Source organism: Lagopus muta, chromosome 10, assembly GCF_023343835.1.
Source record: "Lagopus muta isolate bLagMut1 chromosome 10, bLagMut1 primary, whole genome shotgun sequence".
In the NCBI taxonomy this organism is placed as follows: Eukaryota; Metazoa; Chordata; class Aves; order Galliformes; family Phasianidae; genus Lagopus; species Lagopus muta.
The window spans coordinates 5,198,156-5,218,489 of record NC_064442.1 but is presented as its reverse complement, the minus strand read 5'-3'; the positions used below and the strand labels follow the sequence as shown (position 1 = coordinate 5,218,489).

At 40.3% G+C, this 20,334-nt stretch overlaps 1 protein-coding gene and 1 long non-coding RNA gene across 3 annotated transcripts in view; one reads left to right on the top strand and one right to left on the bottom strand.

Moving 5' to 3' along the window:
- LOC125698021 (uncharacterized) overlaps nucleotides 1-11,156 on the top strand; it is a 56,406-nt gene extending 45,250 nt beyond the window's left edge. The window contains exons 14-16 of the mRNA XM_048955820.1: nucleotides 9,168-9,316; nucleotides 10,103-10,151; nucleotides 10,896-11,156. Of these exons, the coding sequence (XP_048811777.1) occupies nucleotides 9,168-9,316; nucleotides 10,103-10,151; nucleotides 10,896-10,993 (296 nt within the window). The 3' untranslated portion in view covers nucleotides 10,994-11,156. The remainder of the gene's footprint in view (nucleotides 1-9,167; nucleotides 9,317-10,102; nucleotides 10,152-10,895) is intronic.
- Nucleotides 1-20,334, bottom strand: part of LOC125698022 (uncharacterized) — an 85,720-nt gene that overhangs the window by 17,741 nt on the left and 47,645 nt on the right. The window contains exons 3-4 of one of the 2 annotated variants that reach the window (XR_007379050.1): nucleotides 15,022-15,127; nucleotides 11,189-14,143 (exon numbers count right to left, since the gene is read on the bottom strand). This is a non-coding gene — a long non-coding RNA (uncharacterized LOC125698022). Of the gene's footprint in view, nucleotides 1-3,948; nucleotides 4,130-11,188; nucleotides 14,144-15,021; nucleotides 15,128-20,334 lie in introns of those variants that run through there. The other variant, XR_007379049.1, reaches the window with a different exon arrangement.

Genomic DNA, 20,334 nt, shown 5'->3' with positions numbered 1-20,334 from the left:
TTAGTGCTTACCAGAAGTGCTCATGGGGTGTTCTGTATGCTGCCCTGTAGATACTTGGCTACAACTTTCCCATAGAGATAAGCAACCCTTCTTTGTTTAGAGGCATAAGGCTGAACAATTATCTTTGGTCTCTCTTGTCTCCTGTGTCCTCCTGGCTGGCATTTGTTCCATGAGCACAAAAGCAAGAAAATGGTGAAGCATGAAAGCAGTGCTCAAGGAACTCCTCAAAGAAATGAAGACTGAGATCTTACCAATAATAAGCTACACTCTATAAAAGAATCTTAGATTTGGACAGACAAATTGGAAGCATCTCACCTCCCTGATTTTTCCTTCCCTTTGTCTTGGAAATTGGAAGCATCTTGCCTCCCCAGAACAGCACTCAGCCTTTCCCAAAAGCTGTGCAACCCATTGAACAGGAGTGGTCTAAACTATTATGGAGATCTTAAATTGCCAAATTGATACAAGCTAAAATTGATTGCCTACTGAGCTTGTGAAATGAAGTGCTAGAAAGTGCATAGAGAGAAATAGGGAAGGAGTGCTAAGGAATTTGCTTCTTTATGCTTCTTTTTTTCCCCTACTTTTCCTTTGCATGCAACACTGTCATTATCTTTCCAAGTCATCTTGCCTTAATGAGTTCTGCATCTCCCTCTCTCAATAATCATTGGACTGTTTCTCCTGGTATTTCCAACATAAAAGGTTTTCTCAGTTTGTCTTCTAATTTGCCTGTTGCCATGTCACTGCTGAAGAACTGCGCAAGTGATTCAAAGTCAAATCCAGAGGGAAAATTGATGATGTGGACAGTATGACATTTAATCCCCCCTCAAGCTAAAAACCCTTTTTAGCTTTATAAATCTAAAAATCCTCCCTTAGCCTGTTTCATTCTATTCTGCATTGGTTTTATTAGCACCCTCATCACCAGAGCATCTGAACACCTTCGAGTAGTACATTAAGCAACGTGACTAACATCTGTCACATATAGTTTTCTTGCTCTCTCAGCATCCTTAAAATGAATTTAGTGCTTGTGTTGGATCAATAGCGCTGGAGACAGATGGTCTCTGTTCAGCCCCACCAGGGGCACAGCATGAGGGAGACCCTTGGACGGACCCCCCAGCCTGCTGCCCTTCTGCCATCACACCCTTTTTTGGTCCAGATTTGGACCGAATTTACTCTTAGCAGGTCAGAGAAGTCAGAGCAATGCTGGGAAGTCAGATGAGGCACTCAGTGGTAAATTTCTTCTGCCAGGAGCCTTCAACAGAGACAGCAGTTTGAGCCACTTGAACTCATGTCAGTGCAGGTCCTGTGTTGGGTCGGACGGTAGTTGTATCCTATGGAGCAAAATCTAAGCATCCTGAGGCACTGTAGTTTCAAGCAATATGTTTTCTTAATGGGACAAGTATGCTTTACCTAATTTTGCTTTGAGTGCATGGGATTGTTATTGCTCAGTGGCCTCACGCAGGTGTTTAAGCAGTTCTGTAGTGTGATTTTTCAATAGTGGCATAAGGTTTTATTGACTGTTACCTAAAGAGTAACTTCAGAGTAAATGAGCATATGCAGCCAATTGTGATGGATGCATGTGGAGCTATGGCAGAAAACTCACGAGCTGGTGACTTCTTTGTCACAGTCTGTTGTGTTTTGGGTAAGAGTATAATGTAACTGGAACAGGACTCTATTTTTCATACAGTAAGAAGAATTGGGAGAATTTATTTATGCTTCCCATGAAAACTGTTGACTTTTCAGTTCTGATAATGTGAACGTGCTGAGGAAAATTCTAGGTAAATAAAATTCTGATGTTTGTCAGGATACTGGGGTATAGGGTATATTTTGGTTTATGAGTATGCCTTATATGGCCAAGAGCAGTTTTGAAGCATGATAGAGCTCTGATCCAATGTAAAACTTTGCTTTGTTCTGTGCCCCATCCTTGCAGATATTCAAAGCCAGGCTGGACTGGGCTCTGAGCAACCTGACTGAGCTGTAGACGTCCCTGTCCAGAGCAGAGAAATTTGACTAGATGACGTTTAAGGGTCCCTTCTGCTCAAATGCTTCTATAAAACCCAGAGGAGTAATAACCTTTACTTCTCACTGTTCTTTCCAATCCATAAGAAACCAGCCAAGGCTGGTTGGAAACCCTGCCCGTCCTTCAGGACTCAGTCAAGGCACAGTCGGAAGCCCTTCTCTGTACAAAACCCTAGACTCTGCTACAGACCTAGCAGTAATGGAAATATGAGATATCTGATCAAGAAAGAGAAATACATCTATTTCAGAATACATAATCCTACCACATATGTGAAGTAGTTTAACCATTAGCAAGTTGTCAAGCGTTATTGAATGGAGTTAAACTCTTTATTTCTGTGCAGGATCTATTCTGTTTTCCCCCCCTTTTCTCCCCTTCCCAGTACAGTGAGCTTTTATACGATACACATTGCAGCGCCTGGGGCAGATGACACTTGCCAAGGGGCTTGATGATCAATTCTGATACAAATCTGACATGAAAGTCTTGAGAGAATCTGGATCAGATGATCAATGAGAGACAGAAATCCACATTTAATGCTGTGCTGCTCCTAAATGTCTATGCCTGTCTCAAACTGAGATCCAAAAGCAAGCACAATCCACAAAGACAACATATGGACGGGTACATGGACAGAGGTGTGAGGATGGCATTTCACATGCCCTTTCTGAAATGAATGTCATGGAAGTATTACATGTAGGATTGACAGCCCTTCAGTTCTAAGTATGAAGTTAATCATAAAAACATGGATCAGAGAAATGCTAGTGATCACTTTACCACCCAATCTCTGTGCTACAGAGTCCATGGGCAGAAAATAGTTTCCATTTTATTTTTATTTCTGTAAAAATATGTTAGATTCTCTGATTCAAAAATGAAAGAGAGACCTATTACCAGCTTCAGACCTTGGAGCCATGCCTTCATTTACCACCAGTCGGTTTTGCTCCTCTCCCTATTTCTCCACAAGCCTGGCTGCATCTGAGTATTCATGAATGCACTTTATTATTTCTCCCCTCACAGTTGCTTTTTTCTTCCCACACCTGCCAACATTAGCTCCTTCCTTTGAATCGTGCTGCCGTACAGCCTAATGCATGTGATCTTCATGCCAAGACATTATTTAATTTCCCAACAAAGTTCTTTTGGCGTGGAATGAGCAGTAAGAGCACAGGAGGGGAGGCATAGATGGAGTGGGAAGGGAAACGAGAAGGAAGAAGGACTCCAATGTATATTGCCTCTGGCTTCAGACATGAGTGGTTTCAGGAAGTGGCTGGGGAGCAGCGTGGATGGGGTGGTGGTGGCAACAGGGGGTTTGTGGATAGCAGGTTGCTGAATCAGGAACCCTGACACTTGTGAAGTACTCTGTCAGGAACATTAAGTATCCAAAAGTGATAAAGCTTCAATTTGCTAGTCCATTAGACTAATTACTGCAATAATTAAGTAACTACTTGATTAGAACTAATGGGTACCTAATTATCCAGGAGAAAAGTATCAGGTGGCAATTATCAGGTGGCAATTAATAGACTGGAGTTAATGTCTTAGCACTGTCTTTGTATGAATTCATAAGCAAGGTAAAGAAAACAAACAATAACTTATTAATATTTATTGGTGCCACAGTGTTTTTCAGCTTGTTTCATTTACACAGAACCAATTAGTGAAAAGACAGTTATTGTTGCAAAGATGTAAAGTGACTGAAGCAGGAGTTTGATTTTAAAGGAACAGGATCACATTAACACTTATAAGCAAAGACAAATGGATATCAGCCAGGGACTTGGTTCTGGTGCTGCTTATTCATCAACAGAAGAAATCAGAGTAATTGAGCTCAGTATTAATAATGAAACACACAGGAAGGCAGCTCTGGTCTTAATGGGGTTCACTTTGGTATTGGCCCCTCCCTGGATCTTCATCAGCATTTTCTACAGTGCATGGAAAACAGAGAGAGTGCCTACCTGAATGAGTGAGAGCATCCTGTGGGCATGGGTGGGAGACACCATAATAGCATCTTCCAGATCAATGCTGCAAGCTCTCCGAAGGAGACAGCTTTCCTGGGCAGGTACTGCCTGGTTGCAAAGTTGTTACAGATGCAGTTTCCATAATGAAGGCAGTGGAACTCAATGTATGCTGGTTTACCTGTGTAAAGAAAGCATGGGGACATTCTCATTCCCAATATTTCTCCTTAGTTTAGCACCCATCTGAAACACCGCTGGTAATTCGTGTGAGAGAGGTCCGAAGCCGAACTGAACCTGCTCTAGAGCTTGGATGCTTTGAGTGTATTATTATAGTTGTTGTTTTCTTTTTTTGGCCATGCAAAGGGCCAGCTTCTCAGATGGCATACACTAGTGTCCTTTCTTGGGTGTCAACACACCAGTAGTGATTTACATGGAATCAAACTATGACGTACGATCTACATTTCCCACTCTCCAAATTCAAGAGGCTTTAAGTTTCCCAACAGAAAAATGAGAAAGCGCTGGGAATTCCTTCCTATGTATTTTTATGGCCGTAAACGATCATTGCTCTTCTTAAATGAGTTTCAGACCAAAACTGTTGTGCGTGCAAAGGATCTCCTTGTCTCTCTGCAGGAGAGCTCATATTAGCAATAATTACTCTCATGAGTAAGCGTTTCTACAGTGTGATATACAGTGAGTTGGCAACTGCTTTTAGAGTACAGAATGAAGCCTGGGTTCGCTCGTAAACTTTAATCCTTTAAAATTTAACTTCAGCAAATGAAAGACCAAATTATCAGATGGATTTATGTCAGCGCAGTGAGATAGAGCTCTGCAACGCTCCTCTTTGTGGAGGCTGAGGATCTGGCCCTTGCAAAAGCCGTTCTCCCCCCTCTATCCTTTTCTCCGTGGTATAAATAAATGAAAGGTGTCCTAATCATATTTTAGGCTGTGTGCAGAGTCACATGCAAAACCATAATGTCTCTGTATTAGAACATGCGGAATGATAAATGGAGATAAATCTAAAATTTATAGAACATGAACATTTGCATAAACTGCAATATCCAAACATATAGGCTGTTAAGTAACAATTGTCACAAAGGGCATAAAAAATTCAACTTTGTTTCATAAAAAGAACTCAAATTCCTAACATGATTAAGATAATATATCATTTGTTCCTATCTTATTAAAGGCATAATTGTTGTTAGACACAGAAGTGGCATTAAGTCTAATCTGGCTTTATATATGTACAAATAGAAGGGGAGGTGAATGTGAAAATTGATGCTTTTGGTGATCCATAGGCATTTTATTAATGTTTGAATAATAACTGCCTGGAGGGCCTGTTATAAATTAAAGGGACGAATTGAGATATAAATTTTTATGAGGACTAGTTATACATTTCCATTATGTGTTTAAAAATGAAGGAATTACTGTGAACACAGCAGAACTCACATTTATTTGAGGTGATTTGGATGGAAGCGGAGGTGCAGTGAAGGAAGCTGCATGCTGGCTGTAAGAAAGATGTATCTGTCCCTTTGAAGAGATATATCATATGTCATGCATGAACTCGGTTCTACAGGAGACTTTTCTCTGCAGCTGATTTCGCATGATTATTTATTTGACAACAGCAAGTGATGATATAGCAATGAGTTTTAGGCCACTTAGAGAAGAAAGCTTATTCCTAAATCACAGAGGAGTTCCCCAAACCCAACCATTGTCAAACCAGAGTTAATCTAATAGAGGAATCCAGTAATTTCTTTGGCATTTATTTCTCATTATTTCTTCTGTCTGGATATACACATCTTCATTTGCAGTGCATTCACATGTCCTGCAGTGTATCTCAGAACTTCCTCCTGCCCCTTCTTGTGGCTGATTGCAGGAACTCAGCTCTCATTGCTGGGTGGGTACTATACTCTGGCTGTCCACCAGAGCAGATGTCCTGTAAGATCCACAGTTAGTCCCATCAGTGCGCTTTTCCCATGACATGGAGGGTGAAGATAACCCAGTATCTTCAATGAGGCAGGCACTTTGGCCTGAGAATGCATCTTTTCATGATGGAGAGGGTGCATTACCCCAGTACTTAGGCAATCACTTACTGTACGGGGGAACTCTTTTCCACTGCCTTGTTTATTGCTGCTGACCTCTGAGGGTGAAGCCTTTTAGATCAAATTCTCCAGGTTATTTTGTATTTAACCTTTATTTAAAGCCTTGATTTTTCTAGATTTCGATAGATGCAAGGAAACCGATATCCAGGAGGTCCTGACCTATTTTCTCTGCATGGCAGTTCGTTGTCTGTAAAACAAGGAGACTCAAACAAGTGGTTTGAGGAGGAAAGTGTTCATCGGTGTGATGCTGGGAGAGATGATTATGTAGTACCATCTGCAGATATGCCGGACCAATATAGCAGTTGTGCTAGTGTGTTCTGGTGGTGTTTTATTGCAAGACACACAGCATAGAGGACTTCCTGCTGTCTTTCATGTAAATGAATTAATTTGCAATTTTTTTGTTGTTGTTCCTCCCAAGCACCACTCTAATCAAACTCATGAGGATTAGGCAAGTATTCCCTGTTTGGACGAGGCCTGACTCCTTGTGAAATATGTTTGGCTGGGGCTCTTGGCTTGCAGAGAGCCCAAAATCTTAAAGAAACTGATAAAACACTGAGATTTAGCTCAGCTTCGGTTCTCAACTTTGAAGCATCACTCCTGGATCTGCTAACCAGGGAGATCACTGTGTACACTTGGAGAACAGTGGCTGAGATTGTGCTTTGATCTACAAACAACACTTATTTTTCCCCCGGGTGAAAATGAGAAAAACAACAAAATGTCTTCATGGTTTTCATTAAAAGTCCAACTTTTAGCAGCCCTTTGAATCTGGATCAGCTCCCCAAGTAGATTACTCTCCATGTAGATCGCTCTGTAATCTCACCTTGTGACAGTAGGAGGAATGATCCACTTATTTCCTTGTTTGTTGATGCACTTGGTTCAGCTTTCCAGGACTTTGTTTCTTCCCTTGCAGTCTTAAAATATGAAAACCTCCAAATCTTACTCAGATCAAGTTCAAGTGTGCCCTTCCTTCAAGGATAGAACCGTGCTTGCAGCTAACATCTAGTAGGTATTCGCATAATGAAATTTTCTCATAACTTCATACAACCGTCCTGATTAGGTGGGATCTGTTTTCGAAAATACCTTCTGACTAGTTCCAAAGCAGCAAAAACTCTTCTCCAGTCAGTAGAAGCCTTTTCTAAATGTGCTGGACAAGTGAATAATTAGGCAAAAGAATCCCACCATTTCCCCAAAGTATATTTTTTTCTCTGTGTGTTTTTCAAAGGACAAATTCACAAGAGTTTCTTCAGGCAAGGTGCAGAGGAACATTATAGAAAGTAAGTTCTATGACAGAATTAGCAAATGTATTAAGTACAGTGCCAATCTGGTATAGCAGAAATGACTAAATACCCATCAGGGCCTGTCACTCGTCAAGAAGTGAAATCTTAGACCCATTTAAGTCAATGACAAATGTTCACAGAATCTGGCTGCAAGTTAATAAATGTTTGGAGCCTGTATAACTCAGACTCTGATATTTGTCAAATTAATTATTTGATTGATCTTATTGTCTGTCAAAAAATTCTTCGTGGAGTTGGAATGCTTTGTGTTTTACTATCTATAATTTTGATGAAGAAAGCCTCATACAAGAATAGGGGATATATCATTGCAAGTTTTATGCTGGGTCACAGACAGTTATAATACATAATATGAAATAATGTAGCTGAGTATGGAATTGTAAAATGTTCAAAATGGACCAGCTGGGGTTGTATCTTCTGCCTCCTTTTGGTCATTTCTTGGTTTGGGAGTGCTTTAATATTCAATCTGAACTTTCTTTTATCAGATTCCTTTCACTAGACTACATATACAGAAAATGAAAGAAAATAACTCCACACGTACACCAATTCCTTCAGCTTACCCTTGCCTCTAACACAAAACACAGGATTTCAAGACTATATACATCAGGTGTTTTCAGCAAAGTAGCAGCAGCAGCAGCAAATCATAGACATTTGTCATTCCTTGGAGCTGTCTGACAGTTCTGACAATTCATTAGGCTGGGCTGAAAAGCGGTTTAGAAAGCAAAGGAAGGATCACAGGTAGTGGAGTTGCTTTTGCATGATCCAGTAATAGCTGATTTGTATCATTTTTGGTGATGGATACACTGTTCAGATTAAACTCAGCTGAATTTTTCACCCTTATTCTTCTCTTTTTCTTTTTCTCCTCCACAAGGAGCTTCCGGGCACATTAGTCTAGATTTAGACCTCAATTTATCCCAAGAAGTAGATGCCAAGAAAATTCTTCCCGGTAACTACTGATATCTGTGGCTTATGAGAAGTGCAGTGAGTTTTGCTATTCAGTTTCTACCCAGCGAGGCTTTTCTTTTTCGGCGTGTTTGAGGTATATTCTTCTGCACAGCTATTTCATGACATGTGTCATTCTTCAAAGTCAGAGTCATTCCCACCTGAGTGTATGCAAACCAAACCTCTGCCTTTGTTCACTGATAAGTGCCTCCATTATCCTGCTCTTTCCACTTACTGATTTGCTTTTGAGACTTGTACACAAGCAATTTTTTGACTTGAAGGCAAATCTGTTGCAATAACGCTGAATCTGCAGAATAGACCACCTGGAAAATATTTGATCTTCCGCTGGAAAACATTTCGCTTTTGCAGGTTGGTGGACTGTCTCAAATAATGCCACAATGTAAAATGTCTGGGTCAAATTTTGAGTTGATGAGGCAACGCTGTCTGGCCAGAATATCCTTGGGGTCAGAGAGATGATGGTCTTGGGGATCAGTGCTATCATGGAGCATGCTTTGCCCTGCAGACAATGAATAGGTTTCCATCTTCATTGTATCTGTTTTATAGCTGCCGCAGAAGCACTCTGAGATTGATCCTGACCCACTACTGTTACATGTATGTCCTACAAGAGCAATGTTTGGTCTTGATAACCATTGGAATGTACTCATTTAAAGAACTGTAACACAGCCCCAGAGGAAGACCTTATACATATGCATATATATATATATATATATGTAATTATATATATTCTTTTTTCATATGGGAATTTTCCCAGAATCTCAAAGCCATTGGTGAAGTTGTAACCAACTCTAACTTTTGCATTTTTCTTCCCTCCCCCCGCTCCCCATGATTAAAAATGCCACCACCACCACCTGGAAACCCATCTCAGATGCCACTCCTTCAAGCAGAGTTTCCCACTTGTATCAAAGCAGGGGTTTGGGGCCTATCATGGGACTACCTGCAAATAATGCTGTGGTTCTGATTCCTCCGGTGTGTCTTCATAGACCTGATGTCAGCTTCTTTCTTGTGGAGATGAAGGTATTTCTGGCTCTGTGATTCATGGGTTCGCTATAAAGCAATAAATGGTGACACTTGTGGATGCTGGCTTATGTGTTTTGTGTTGCCTGTTGTGCCTCCTAATTTGCTTGTAGGTTGTGTGATTTTAACAGTTGGCCATGAGTGGCAGGCTGCACTTGTTGGTTTGTTACTCTGGAGTTATGAGTGTGGGCTGAACTGTTGGCATTAATTATTTTTAATAGTGAGTCAGACACTGAATTATAGGATCTTTTCCTTGGATAGGAGAACAAACAAAGAAACAAATGGCCCTCCTCTCCCACCCCCAACATAAGTCACATTTTGTCTCCTCTGACCTCAACCAGCCCCTTAAATTTTGTATCAAACATTAGAAAGAAAGAGGTCAAAGCAGGAACCCTGTTGTAAAAATACAACACAGCCAACCCATATATGAACTATGGGAACTTGTCATCTTATCATCCTAATTGAAGTCATACTGCAATGTATGACAGCCCATCATATATTCTGCCAGTCAGTGTGTCATACATGATGTGTAACGAGAGAGCTCATAAACCCAGAGGGGAAGTCCCTTCTCTTTTATTACTTTATTTGATCATTTTCATAAAAATTCCCCTTGCACAAAACAGAGGGATGTGTTTATTAGCCACGTTAAAGCTTTGTCCATTCATTTGACACTGTGATTTACACAGATTTACTCACCAAAAAAAATCCCATTATTTCCATTCTGGAGAGCTGTCTTTTTTTTTATATTTTCATTGTGTGATGAAATCTATATATTTAATGCCACAGGTGATGGCAAAGAAAGAGGAGGTTGTTGTCAGAAGCTCAGAAGTAAACGGTGAGTTTCTTTAGGTATAATTGACTCAGGGAAAGACAACATTCCCAGTGAACACAGAAATATAAATAAATAAAGATGCTCTTCCCAAGGAGTGGGAATTGAACCGTCTCAGCTGATCTTTTTTTTTCCTATGTGCCTTCATTAAAAACAGCAGAATTTGGCAAAAAAATAAAAAAAAATAAAAAAAATCCCTCTGTGTTCTACTCATGAATGTTTCTAGAAAATATCAGCTTTCATACGCAAATATTCTTGAAGTGAAATTGGTGGCTTCCTTTGAACACAGCTAGTGCCTCAAATCCCATCTGCTTTTCCTACAACACGCCCACTCATTATCTAGCTTATTTGGCTTTATTTTATTTTTTTTAAAATGAACACAAATTAAGCTATTTAATCAAATATGTACATGATTACATGGCATTTTTGCATAAGAGTCATACACCCACGGAAATCATTAATCACAGATAACAACACTACGTTAAAATTAGACATTTTGCTTTCTTTCTTTGTGTGTATGCGTGTGTGCTTTTTAACATAATATCCTGCATAGCTCTAATTTCACCTCCACTCTCATTTGAATAAAGCAGGATTGTTTTACATCAAATTATTCATTTGTCTGTAGCTCTGATAATTAGTATTTATGTTTAGGCTTGATCTCAGAGGAATAATAATACAGGACTTGAAAATACAACTGGAATGGATCAGGTCTTTTTTTTGGTTTGTTTCTTCCCTGTTTTGTTTCCACAGAATGTCACCATGACTGTCCATTGGCAAACTGGATAAGAAAGAGTGTCACACTGCAGGACAACCTAGAAGATGACAGGTATTTCCAGGCACAGCAATGATGAGATCAAATTCCCCTCAACCTGCCTTGTTTGCTGATCTTTTAATCAGATTCAACTTCACTGCAGCTACAGCACAAGGTTCCCTGACAATGTATGACAGCATGTGACAGAAAAATATTTTGATTTTTTTCTTTTTTTTCTTTTTTTTTTTTTTTTTTTTTTTTTTTTTACCATTTGATGCTATTTCAGATATATCTGAAGCCCTGGCAGCATCTGCTAAATCTACCGAACTGTTTTAGTGGAGGTTTTTAAACGTGCATAATTGAACTGGAGGGTTTGGGGTGTTGTGTTCATGTGCATGTAGGGGAATCCAAACAGGAAAGCTGGGAAATGATCTAAACCCTTTGAGGTTAACGTGCCATGAAAGAGCATCAACAACCGAAGAGGACATTATTAAAAAGCAGCCAACCCAGCTCAAAAAGAACCACTCTGTGAAGCAAGAGCCTGCAGAACAACACCCAGGGCTGTTTGTGATCCCACTGGGATATGTATTTCATCCCCTGTCTTCATATCTCCAGATTTCCTCTGAACTGCTTCTGAGACCCATTCTCGAAAAAGAAAAACACCAGCAACTACTGAATGCCTCTTATCAACCTTTTCCCCGCAATCTGTTTCGTATTCGTCTCACACCCTTGTTCTCGCAGTGTCTTGGGGAAATGCTCGGATCAAAGATAAGAGAGAACAAGGAAAGGAATGAAGCAAGAGGCAAACAACAAAACAAAACCACCCCCCCTCCCCCCCAAAACTTCTTGACTAAACTTCTCTGCAAATCGTGTGCATGATTACAGCGCTGTTAAAACTGCCTTCTTCTTTGCCAGTACTTAATTCCTGCTTTTAAAATCAGGCTTCCTTTGATCTTGAGGATTGAAATGATCTGGAAATGAAACAGCCATTGCTTTGCAGAAAATCTGGATAGGGTCCCAGGCATGGCTTTTACCTGGAAGGATTCCAAAATAGGATGAAATCTCTCCGGTTTCAGAACAAATTGCAAGATTTTTCTCTATGCCTAGTCCAACTGTGGAACTCCAGCCCTGACGTCTGCTAGTTTCCAAAGTGCAGATGTAATAACCTCTAAGGTGAACTGTGAGCCCCATTTCTCCATTTTCTTCCCTCTGCCTCTCCTTCAAGGATCAAATGTTTGGAGAATTTTATTAAAACAAAGGCTTAAATTTCTGAGCAAACTTAAGTTGAGGAGACAGTTGCTTATAACCTGGGCTAGGTTCAGCCACAGGGGTGTTGAGCAGGACAGAGGACCAGGAGCATCTGTAACATCTGGATCTTGTTGCATATGGAGAAATATCTGCCTGGCTTTGCACAACCTGATCCCAGAGCCAAAAGGGCTGAAAAATGCAGTTAAGAGACAATGTGAAGCCGGCTTTGCCCTACCAAATAAGTCCCACTGAGAAAGTAAGCACATCAATATTTCTTTGAGTGTTTTTCTTCTAGTTAATATATTTCCATATGTTACATGAATATTTCTTTTATTGGGGATTGCAAGTCCATCTGGTACTTGTATTGGGAAGGCTTGAGCTGGCAGATCCCTGCTCTGTGCTCCGTTGCAGAGATTTGGACTACTCTTACAGGAATCATAGAATCACATAATCATTAAGGCTGGAAAGACCAATAAGATCATCCAGTCCAACCATCAACCCATGCCTGTGAATGCTCTAGACCACATCTCCATGTGCCACATCTCCATGGTTCTTGAGCACCTCCAGGGACAGTGACTCCACCACCTGCCTGGGTGGCCTGTGCCAATGCATCACCACTCTTTCTGAGAAGTTTTTCCTAACATCCAACCTGAGAACAGTTGTTGATAAGTTAGAGACAACTATTCATCAGCTATCTTTTTAGTTAGAACTTTCAAAAGAAATGCAGGGTATCAAGTTACTTACTATCATATCAGTATGTTCCCACAGTGTCATTTTTTTATGTTATAAATTAAGTAAGGGCTTTGTATCTGATGGACAGCAGTCAACAAGAAAGAAACCTCTCTCTCTGTATGCAGTTCTCAGTGCACCAACTCTGACCTACAAATCATAAAGGAGAAAGGATGCCTGAACATCAATACTAAGCAGAAAATATGCTGAAATGTCATAGTTTGCCAAGACAATGAGAATCACTTTCCCTTGTATGTATTACTCCAGAACAGGGGAATAATTATCTGCTTTCATACAAGCTTTTTCCTTCTGCATGATTAATTTCACTGATATCAATAGAGAGTGTGATGACTCCGGAATTACAGCTCCTGGTAGCATGTCTAGGATTAGCACAAACAGGTTGTCATTGTACCCCAGTTAGGAACAGTCAGTCTTGTGCTGAGTGCGGGTCAGAAAAGCCAGGCTGGACACCAGACATCTGCCAGCACCATGTCTGTCTTCATACTGGGTGGCTCTCAGATTGGGATATAGAGCTGGCTACTTCAATGGGGCACAAGGGCCTTCATGCAGACCCACATGATGGTGATTGAGAAGTTTCCAGATCCAAATCGCCTGGTTATCCTTGTGCTAAGGCATGACTTGCAGCCGAAAATCTGCGTACTTCAGCTCCTGGAATGGTTGGATGGAGAGGACGGTCAAAGATGCAAGAGAACAAGCTGAGGCACTGATATTAAACAACCAAACTATACGTTTACTAAAGTTGTAAAAAAATCTGTCTTAGGTCTCCTGTGGAAAGTAATCAATATGTGGAAAACTGGATAACAACTATGGGGACAGCAGGAACGTGCCTATAAATTGTGAAGCTATTGTGAGCATGCAGAGCTATCTGGGAAAGGCACTGGGGCAGGGTAGCAGTGCGCAGTGGAGCTAGGACAGGGCCCACATAAAGGGATTCTTCAGCAAAGTCCATACTTTGTCAATGTCAAGATACATGGGAACTGTAAAACAAAGCAAACCGTGTGCATGGAATGAAAATAGAAATTTAGTCCAGCATCGTGTGCCTTTGAAAACATCATAATCCTTTTTAAAAAGATGACAAAAAAGCTGTGTATTTTTTAAGAAACGTAGCAGGTGAAAGGATTCATTCTCAAAAATCCATGAAGTGTACAGTGATGAGTTATTGAGGATTGGGGGGGAGGGTGTTTTTGTAATTCTGTAGGCATCTCAGTCCTCTGGTGAAATGATGTATGGGGCAATCGTCTGGTAGGGGCTGATGGGATGTAAATGAAACTAATTAAGGAAATGTCAAACATAATTAATAAAACAGGTTTAAGTTGCAAAAGCACTGTCAGCTGAATGAATGGGGAAGAGTGTGGCATTCCCATTGTTGTGGGGCTTGCTTACTTCTTTATATATTTATTTATTTATTCCTTGCTCACCCCCTTGGCCTCCCACCAGCTCTGCAGTTGCATCGTTCAATTAGATCTCAGAAAGCTCTTGCATTTCCTCCTTGCCCCCCTTCTGAGCTGGGGTCCCATAGAATAGGAGGAATATAAATTTGCCCTGTCGGTTTGCAGCCTGGGAAGAAGAAGAAAAAAATTAATTGCTAACTCCTCATCTTCCCTAAGTACTACAGGACATTAACATAACCAATTTGCTTGAACTCCTCACTGGCTGCTTAATAGAGCATCTGACCAGCTGATAAGACCTGGGTGCTGCTGCCTATGATACCTTGTTATTAGCATTTTCATAATATTCAGATATTACAGCCCCATGATTCACTAGCCTCCATTCATTATTAATAAGTACAAAAAATAAATAAAAAGGGTTTATAAATTGCAAAAGGGGGTGAGCGACCTATAATTATGGCAAGCAAATTAGGGTGCATGGTAGAGTCAGTTACATTTGCCTAGGAGTAATGATGCTCAAGAACTTTTTCTCCCCAGGGACAAGAAAAATAATGGATTCCCTGGCAGCTGCAGATGGGCTAGGAAAGGCTGTCATCCAGGACACTGTTTATATAAGTTAGGCTGAGCATATGGCTCTGCGTCCTGCCTGTAGCCATCTCCAGATAATGCTATTTCAATGACATTAAATAAATACATAAATAAAAATAACTGGACAGTGGTGGTGGTGGTGAAAGGATACGAGGAGGAGAAAAAGCAGGTTCAGAGAGTCCACAGCAAAGTTTCTACTGAGAGCATTCCCAGCAGCTCAGCAATCCCGCAAAAGCAGAGTCTGCCCAGCTAAATCACTGCAGAGAAAAAGATGAAATGCTATTTCTGCTAAAACAAAACCTTTTCCATGCTCCAGTCTAAGACAGATGTATTTATACACCAAAGCTTTGAGCCTGAGATGATAGAAAACATGGTTGCAAGTAGGAGCTACTAGAAATAACCACTGGATACTTTATAATTTAGTCCCTGTGGTTTTATTTCCATTAATCCAATCAAAGGCCTTTTTTCTTTACTAATGAAACTGGAATGAAACACAAAAGGGAGGCTGACCTGTTAGCAGGTGACTGTTTCTTATAAGTTATTCATTAAAAACACCCCAACGCTCTAGTGCTGAAGGAGACCGTACCTATTTCTGTATAAATTAAACATAAGTGACTCGGTTGCAAGAAAAAAAAAAAGTTATTTCTCTTGGCTTCAAAACATTGTACAGCACTTGGAGGAAACTGCACCCTTTCAGACATTTGCAGAGAATTAGAGACTTAAGTTATATTCCAGCTGCTCCTACTGTTTTCTGTTCTAGGCAGCCCTAAACATCTACTGCAGGCATGGATATTACCAATGTTTTGCAGACAGCGGCGTGCTTTAGGTAAGTTAAGAATGAGCCTCAGTTTGGCCTTCCTTGTGAGTGTTAGAGGAGGCTCAGGAATAGAAGGGAAGAACTTTGCCAGAAAAAATGCAGGTGGAAAGGCTTCTCCCTTTTATTTTGCTTTTTTTTTTTTTTTTCCTTTATTAAATTCAATTACATCATTACTGAAATTGCTTTTGGCATTGTACTGTTGATCTGCATCATTCAGTCCTTCTCTTGGGAACCCTGAAGAATGTCCCATTGGCATTACCCACTATCTGCAAATGCTTACCTGCCTACAAACTCTACTGTTCATTTTTGACTTTCCATGGATGTTCTCAGCATTTTTGTGGGCCAGAATTACTAGCAAGTACTAGCAGTACTGCTAGTACTTGCTAGTATAAGTATAATATAAGTATATTCTTATCAGAGTATAAATTTCTTGAGGACTTTCCTGTATCTTATCCGAAAGGAAAAAATAAGATAATGTATCAGAGCAATCTGCCAGTTTGCCGATCTGCATTCCTCAACAGCCTATCCTTAGAGACTGGTTCATTTTGATTTATCCAAGAAAAGGCCCAAACTTAAGCTTATTCATTCTCACACTTTGAACTCTGGGGTGGTTTACAAAGTGGACAGAAGCTCAGCAATCAACCTTGCTTCTGCAGCAAGCAGAAAGCGAAACTTTCTCCACCAAACATCCCCAATCCTGTACAAGCTCAGACCTGGGCTTGAGCCGTCCATCTTCAACACAAGCATCCATCTTACAAAGGGATCCTCAGGCAACCTGTAGATGGTTGGTTTTCCTTGAATCGCATGTTGACATCATGGGAAAGAAATGCAAACCCAAAGTGACACAGATTTGCATGCCTCTTCCTTTGTGTTTAAGCATAGCCTGTTGCTTTAGTGCTGCTGCATTTTGGCCAATATAAGCAGCAAAGTACTTATCTGGAATATATATCTTTTCTCCAAGCCCTCAAAGTTTTAGGGTTTTTTTTTTTGGAGGCGAAATATCATTCTTAAGAATAAATACAGTGTTTCCATGCATCTTGATCTAATCCATTAGTCCTTATAATTTATTGTTAACTGCTTCAATGTAGGAACCGTGGCAGCTCTGAGTAAAGCATTTAAGCAGGCATCTGCTTTGTATAAACTATAGGAAACTTGGTCACACAAGTTTTCAGAAAGAGATAAAGGTCTCTTACCAACATCTGTGGCTTCTGGGACAGCATTTTTTTTTTCCACCATAAGAGGCTTTGGAGCTTGGAAACAGAGCAAATCTATGAGCTACCTGCAGCCTTGTTATTTACATTTGTATTTGGTATTGTGCTAATGGCTCCAAGGAAAGGGGAATGAGATTGACATGGGGGTTGGAAGCTGGAAAATACTTTATTAGTCTCAAATCAGCTCCTTGGAGGCTAAAGCCCTGATTAACTATAGCTGGAGTGGATTGTCTTAATCTGACTGCTATAGTATTTTATATCTAGTCATTCAGGCTTATTTCTGTAAATACTTAGATAAGCTTGAGTCAATTACTTCAGCATCTCCCTTTGTCTCCTACCATCAGAAACGGCGTGGTATCGTGATCTAAGCATGCGGAGGGGCAGGATAAAAGAAATGATACCTTGTTGCACACTGACCAAGGAAGACTTATGCCAGCACGGGACAAGGCTTCTTATACACAAATGGGGATGCTTCACGGTCTTTAATTAGGAAGGGGCTGCAAAATCCATGTTATTTTGAATATTAGACTGTTCCAAAGGACATGAAGGAGGTTTTCTCCCCTCCTTCTATCACCATTTCTGGCTTTTGACAGACTATGAGTTGTCTGAGAGGACAGCAGGATCTTGCTGATGATATGTAGTTGGCCAAAGGTCTGATGTGCAGATGCTTTTATTGCCTCTTTGCCTGTGCATTTGGCTCATTCGTGAACTCAATGCACTGCACATTCCCTGACTGAAACCAAAAAATAGACCAGCAAAGCAAACTAATTGAAACATGGTACTCTGCATCTCACTTCAGCACCATTGCTCCACTCTAGAGCTGCACAGTTCAGAGTTAATAGACTGCAGTGTCAGGGATACCACTCACCAGGGTGAAATGCAGAGCAATGGTGGGTAAGCCTGGTGAGTGGTTTTTGTCTTCCAAAGTAGCTTGGAGACACGACTTCACTCTCTTCAGTACCTCTGGATGCACAAAGGCATAGCTGTGAAGGTGATGGGATCGTATCAACCTACCCAAGTGCGGAGCTTTGCTTTAATTTTTTTTATATCAGTGCCTGGTCTCAGCTCTAATTAACCTACTCCCCTATCAGTCCATTCCCTCCCCACATGCCGTCTTTTCCCCTTCCTCTCTGTGATCTCCATTTCACCGCAGAGGTGGCCTGGCAAAGAGATATTATTCTATTTAGAAGCTGAGCACCTCACTAGGGGTGACAGGCCTGTTTTTAGGTCATTTATCTAATTGCTCTTTGCAGATAAGAATTAATTAGCCCGATTATTTTTCTTAGTTTTTGGATGGGTTCCCCACCTGGAGAGAAGAAATTCCTCCATGTCAGTGATTAATTGCTGAGCCAGAAGCTTACTGCCTTGCATTTGTAATAGATGCCGACTGGTTCTTTAGGTCACATTAGGAACCAGGCAGATTGTGGTTAAAATGCACAGGATAATAAAGCATTTGTACAAACAAGATCACTGCCATTAGATTTTGATTAAATATTTTAATTTATCTGGTGGTTGAAGGACCGCGGGAATCAAAAGGGTTTAAGGATTCTTTTTTCCCAGTACTTTGCAATGAGAGCTGCCCTATAACCCTTTGATCTAAAACAGATGAACCTCATGGAAAGGCTTCAGTTCAGGATTTGGCACAGCTGGGTTGTCTCATACAGGCCTGAGTGCTCCGAGGGTCGCCAGTGTAAAGCCAGCTCAACTCAGTGGTGATAACATTTTGTGATCTAAAATGGAGCAGGAGTTTGGTTGAGCAAGGAGAGGAAGGGCTTTGTCTGTGAAATTATGGCAAGTTTATATCCAGCTGAATTTAATGCAGAAGTAATCTTTATCTTTTTTTCCCTTTTTTCTTTTTCTTTTAATTTTTTTCCTTTTTTCCCCTTTCATTTTCTTTTTCCTTTTCCCTTTTTCATTTTTTTTTCTTTTATTTCTCTTTTTCTTCTTTTTTTCTTTCATTTCTCTTTTTCTTCTTTTTTTCTTTCTTCCTTTTCCTGTTTTACTTCCTTTTCCTTTTCCTCCCCCTGCCTCCCCTATCCCCTCTTTCTTTCAGCTTTGGATCTTTCAGCTCAAAGAAAATAATGCCTATCTGCAGAAAATACTAAAGAAAAGCACCATGGCCTCAATTCACAACCTGGCCATCCTAGGACAGTCCTCTTTCCAGGATTATATAGCAAGTCAGACAATGTGATCTCTTGTGCCCTTAAAACCTGATTTCTGCCCTAGAAAGTTCATGGAAGAAAATGGGAGTCTTGCCATTTATTTCACTGTGCTCATGAACTGCTTGAAGCCCCTGATGGCCCAATAGGAGAAATTAATTGCTGTGTTTCTCTAACACAGCTGATCACAAAATACATTGAGCTGCCTACTTCACAGTGCTCACTGCCACCTAAGAGACAAGGACTGAAAGGGCAGAGCAGTGAGGTAGTGTCATCCCTTGGTCTGACTCCTACCTCATAGCTAAGAGATGTTAGGAGGGCAGTACTGAGGCATCTGGCAGTGGATGCTTTCCCTATGTCTGTTCTCCAGAAAAAAATTAATTTTCCTTATCCTTAAACAATTACACTGCCTTTAAGCTGAAGAGAAGTAAATTAGGGTCCCTGAGTGGAATTTGTTGTAACTGGGTAGAGCTATTTCATGGGTTGTTGTTTGTTTGTCTTTTAATGGAAAAAGAAAAAAAATAAAGAAAAACTGAAAACATGACAATTTCTCTCCTGATAAGCAAGCCGCAGACAGAAGGGGGAAACTGATATTTCTCTAATGTACAGGAGCAATATTGCTTTGTAAAAAGAAGTAACTTTCTTTCTTACTCAACCACAGGGTTTTGAGAATACCATTCCCAACTGTGATTTACAGACAGAAAAATCTATGACTACACCAATGGGCAGTCAAAAATCAGTGCTTAATCATTGCTCTTACCTATAGCACTTCCAGCTATAGCATGTTATTTTGGCTTTGAGCATCAAGTAAGGCCCAGCTGATATTTCTCATTAACTACAAAGAAATCAAATTCCCTTTTACCTGTTCTTTTATTAAATTGAGATTTCATTGTGATCACCACAGCTGCATGCATTTCATATCCAGATCTGTGAGAATACACACCCAATGCAGAGGACTTAAGCATTTTGTCATGGATACCAAAGAAGTCAGATTCGTGGATACCAAAGAGGAGTCATGTATACCAAAGATGAGTTCAGGGAGGTTTGAACTGACAAATACTCTTTTCTTTCTTTCTTTCTTTCTTTCTTTCTTTCTTTCTTTCTTTCTTTCTTTCTTTCTTTCTTTCTTTCTTTCTTTCTTTCTTTCTTCTTTCTTTCTTTCTTTCTTTCTTTCTTTCTTTCTTTCTTTTCTTTCTTCTTCTTTCTTTCTTTCTTTCTTTCTTTCTTTCTTTCTTTCTTTCTTTCTTTCTTTCTTTCTTTCTTTTCTTTCTTTCTTT